The sequence below is a fragment of the Gracilinanus agilis genome, unplaced genomic scaffold (assembly GCF_016433145.1).
Source record: "Gracilinanus agilis isolate LMUSP501 unplaced genomic scaffold, AgileGrace unplaced_scaffold47189, whole genome shotgun sequence".
NCBI lineage: Eukaryota > Metazoa > Chordata > Mammalia > Didelphimorphia > Didelphidae > Gracilinanus > Gracilinanus agilis.
In genome coordinates this window covers 1-3,492 of record NW_025381565.1, presented here as the reverse complement: position 1 = coordinate 3,492, position 3,492 = coordinate 1, and the positions used below count along the sequence as shown (strand labels likewise).

Genomic DNA, 3,492 nt, shown 5'->3' with positions numbered 1-3,492 from the left:
TGAGTCTGCGTGAGCGAGTCTGCATGAGAGAATGTGCGAGTGTGAATGTGTGTGTGAGAAAAGGGGTGTGAGAGAATGTGTGTGTGAATATGTGTGTGTAAGAGAATGTGAGTGTGAGTGGATGAGTGTGAGTGAGTCTGCATGAGAGAATGTGTGAGTGTGACTGTGTGTGAGAAAAGGTGTGCGAGAGAATGTGTGTGTGAATATGTGTGTGTAAGAGAATGTGAGTGTGACTGTGAGAGAGAATGTGAGTGTGAGTGGATGAGTGTGAGTGAGTCTGCGTGAGAGAATGTGTGAGTGTGACTGTGTGTGAGAAAAGGGGGGGTGTGTGTGAGGGTGAGAGAATGAGTGAACGTGTGAGCACGAAGGAGTCTGCATGAGGGAATGTGTGTGGGAACGTGTTCTAAAACACGCGTGTGCACACGTGTGTGCTGGGGGCAGCGGAGGGGCTGTGGAGGGGCCGGCGAGGGTGGGCCGGGGTGCTTCCCTGGCGCTGCCCGTGGGCAGGAAGCCCTCCTCGAGGGCCTCGAAGGGCAGCCCCAGGGCTGCTGCTTGTCTTGGAGGGGGCCCGAGCCTGGCGCAGGCCTGTGGCCAGGTGGTCTCTCGGGCCTCGCTGCCGGGTCATGGCGGGGGCAGGAGGCGCCATCGTGCCGGGGCTCCTGGTGGGCAGGAGGCGGGTCCCAAAGGCTTGTGGCCCGCAGCTGCTCCCAGAAGGCCGCGGGGCTGCTCCATTCGTTCTTGCGGCCACGGCAGGCTTTGGGCCGGGTTTGACACGTCCCTAACCAGGGCTTGGAGGGAGCCCCGGGGCTGCCCGGTGGGCCGTTGGTCACCTTCTCTGGCCAGGGTGGTCCAGTGTTGGGGGAGGAGAGAGACACCGACGTGGGCCTGGGCCGGCCACAGGCAGGACGAATCCGGGGAGGGGGTTGGCCCTGCCTGGGCCTGCCTGAGCCTCTCCTGGGGTGGCCGACCCGACCCCAGCTCTAGGGGACGAGGGACGGGAAGACGGGGAGCTGCCTCGCGCACAAGGGACCCAGAGGGAAACGCGCTGCGGGGGCTCCTCTGGGCGTCCCCGAGACCCGGCTTCGAATCCTGCCTCGGCGGCCATCACCCCCCTGGGCCTCTGGGTGCCAGCTTGGGGCAAGCTGGGCGAGGCCCCGGGGGATCCCCAGAACTGGGGCCTGCCAGGCAGGATTAAAGGGCGCCCAGGCCACGAGGTGGGCCTGCTGTGCGGGACGGGACTTTGTAAAGGGCAGAGAAGTGAGCGGCCGGGTGGGCCGGCCCCGAATGCAGCTCCCTCTGCCTGTGAGGTGGGCGGCTTCCACCCAGGACGCTGCTCGTACAGGGGAGGTTGGGGCCCTTCTCTCACTCTCTGTCTCTGTCTGCCTCTCTCATTGTCTCTTTTACTGTCTCTGTCTCTCTGTCTCTCTGTCTCTGTCCCTCTGTCTCTCTGTCTCTCTGTCTCTCTGTCTNTCTGTCTCTGTCCCTCTGTCTCTCTGTCTCACTCTCTGTCTCTGTCTCTCTGTCTCTGGCCCCATTTCCTCCCACCCAGAGGGGACAAGGGGGGGGGAGGAGCCACGTTTCTGAATGTCCTCCTCCAGTTTGCCCTCCCGGGTGGGCAGTGGCGGGGGGCAGCCTCCTCTGCCCCCTTCCTGGGCCCGGCTCAGTGCCAGGCCCGGGCACTTCTGGCTCTGGGGCGCTGAAGTGAGTGAGTCACCTGCTTCTGGTCGAGGCTCCTCCCTGGGCAGGGCCGGGCACAGGCTGGCGCTTGTCTGACCGAACCCCAAGGCCTCCTCTGGGCCTGCCTCTGCCCCCAGTGCCACCCACATTTCTTATGAGCCCGAGCTGGGCCCCGGGGGCTCAGGGGGGTGCCAGGGGCCACCGCACAGGCCGAGAGAGCCCCAGGAGTCCGGGGAGGAGGAGGGCTGTGCCCAGAGGCGCCAGGTGGAAGGGATGTCCCGGCCTGGCCGACGGCCCGTGCCAACGGGTGCAGGGAGGGTGTGGGAGCCAGCAGGCAGGCCAAGGCGCCCACGGGCAGCCACGTGACGGGGAGCCCCGCGCCAGGGCCGGCACTCTTTCCCGGGAGGACGGCTTGGAGCGGGGGGGGCCTGGAGGGGTTTGGGGGGCCGCCCAGACGAGAGGTGCTGAGAGCTCGGCCCGCTCCAGGCTGGCTGGCTGACCTTATGGGGAGCTGGATGCGAGTCCTTCCCTTCTTTGCTGTGCAATGGGCTGGTGGCCTTTCACAGCAGGGTTCGGGCGAGCTCGGAAAGGTAGGAAGGTTCTTCCTGTGGGGGAGCAGCTGGCCCAGGTGCCCCCCCCCGCTCTCTCCAGGCTGCTCTGGGGGCAGGGCCAGGGGTGCCAGCGGAAGCCGCTCTTCGCCCCTGGTTTGGGGGTTCCTAAATGGGCGGCCCCCCCTTTCTCCAGGGTCTGGGCCGTGAGCACGGACGGCCTTCCTGCGGGCACTTCTGCCCTCGCTCTGTGCCTCGGCCCAAGGAGCCTCCCCCGGCCGTCTGGGCGGCCCCTCCGCCGCCTCGAGCCCCTCCTGCTTCCCGCCCCGAGTCTGGGGATCTGCGGGGGGCTCCGCCGCCAGCGTCGGCCGCTTTGGCTTCTCCGTGGGAGGCAGCAGGGCCTTTCCGAGCCTCAGTGCCCTCGTCTGCAGAATGGGCACAGGCCGTCTCCCAGGACCCGGGAGCCATCTGGAAGGGGCCGGGCGGGGGCCGGGCAGCTGGCAGGGACTTCTCCGCCCCCCCCGCCCCCCACTTTGTCTCTGTGTCTCAGGTGACCAGTGGAGGAGGAGCCTGCGGCCCGGTGCTGGCTGAGGGGAGCTGAGTTCCGATCTTCCCGTCTCCTCTGGGCTCTCTCTCAGGCAGGGGCGCACCTCTAGACGGGTCTCCTCACCCGGCCAGGCCCATTCGCTCCCAGGCCTTTGGAGGCGATTGTTCCCGCCCGCCCGCCCAGCTCCCAGAACTCCCTGGGGACGGACCCTTTGTGGCTCTGGAGGTCAGGGCAGTCTCGTGGGCTTCCCTGGGGCCCTCCTGCGTCCCCACTGGCCCGGCATGGAGGTTTGGTTCCTTCTAAAAGGAAGCCGGAGCGAGGGGGCCGCGCGGCAGCCCCACAGGCCAGGCGGAGGAGGCAATAGGGAGCCGAGTGGGGAGTGAGGGGGAGGGAGGAGGCGGAGGAGGCCGCTCTGCTCCAGAGGGTGCCGGCCTGGCATTGGCTCGGGCCTGTGGGAGAAGCGGAGTGAGCCGAGAGGGGCCGAGGCCTGCTTCCTGCAGCGAGGCTGGGGCTCCCCTGGGAAATGGTGAATCCTCCTCCTCCTCCTCCTCCGGTCTGCCCATCGGGGTTGCCATGGGTTTCAGCAGCAGCTCCCCAGAGCTGGCTGGCTCAGGGAACCCTTTCAGGCTGGAGACTGCCGAGGATTTGGGAGGGAGCCCTGGGCCAAAGCCCATCCCTCACCCCCATAGACTTTCCCTCCCGGGGCCTGCCCTCCCCCTC

General features: G+C 67.0%; 1 protein-coding gene across 1 annotated transcript; it reads left to right on the top strand.

Moving 5' to 3' along the window:
• The first annotated feature begins 623 nt into the window (after window positions 1-623).
• On the top strand, window positions 624-2,826 carry LOC123255479 (basic salivary proline-rich protein 2-like). The gene is made up of 4 exons (XM_044684265.1): window positions 624-765; window positions 979-1,225; window positions 1,815-1,995; window positions 2,422-2,826. The coding sequence occupies exons 1-4, from the start codon at window positions 624-626 to the stop codon at window positions 2,824-2,826; spliced, it is 975 nt and encodes a 324-aa protein (XP_044540200.1).
• The last annotated feature ends 666 nt before the right edge of the window (window positions 2,827-3,492 follow it).

Bases quoted from the DNA above. Each gene is read 5' to 3' on its own strand.
- LOC123255479 (XM_044684265.1), top strand. From the start codon at position 624: ATGGCGGGGGCAGGAGGCGCCATCGTGCCGGGGCTCCTGGTGGGCAGG. The intron at 1,226-1,814 runs GTGCGGGACGGG...CTCTGCCCCCAG, and splicing joins GGCCACGAGGTGGGCCTGCT to TGCCACCCACATTTCTTATG. The intron at 1,996-2,421 runs GTGTGGGAGCCA...CCCTTTCTCCAG, and splicing joins TGCCAACGGGTGCAGGGAGG to GGTCTGGGCCGTGAGCACGG.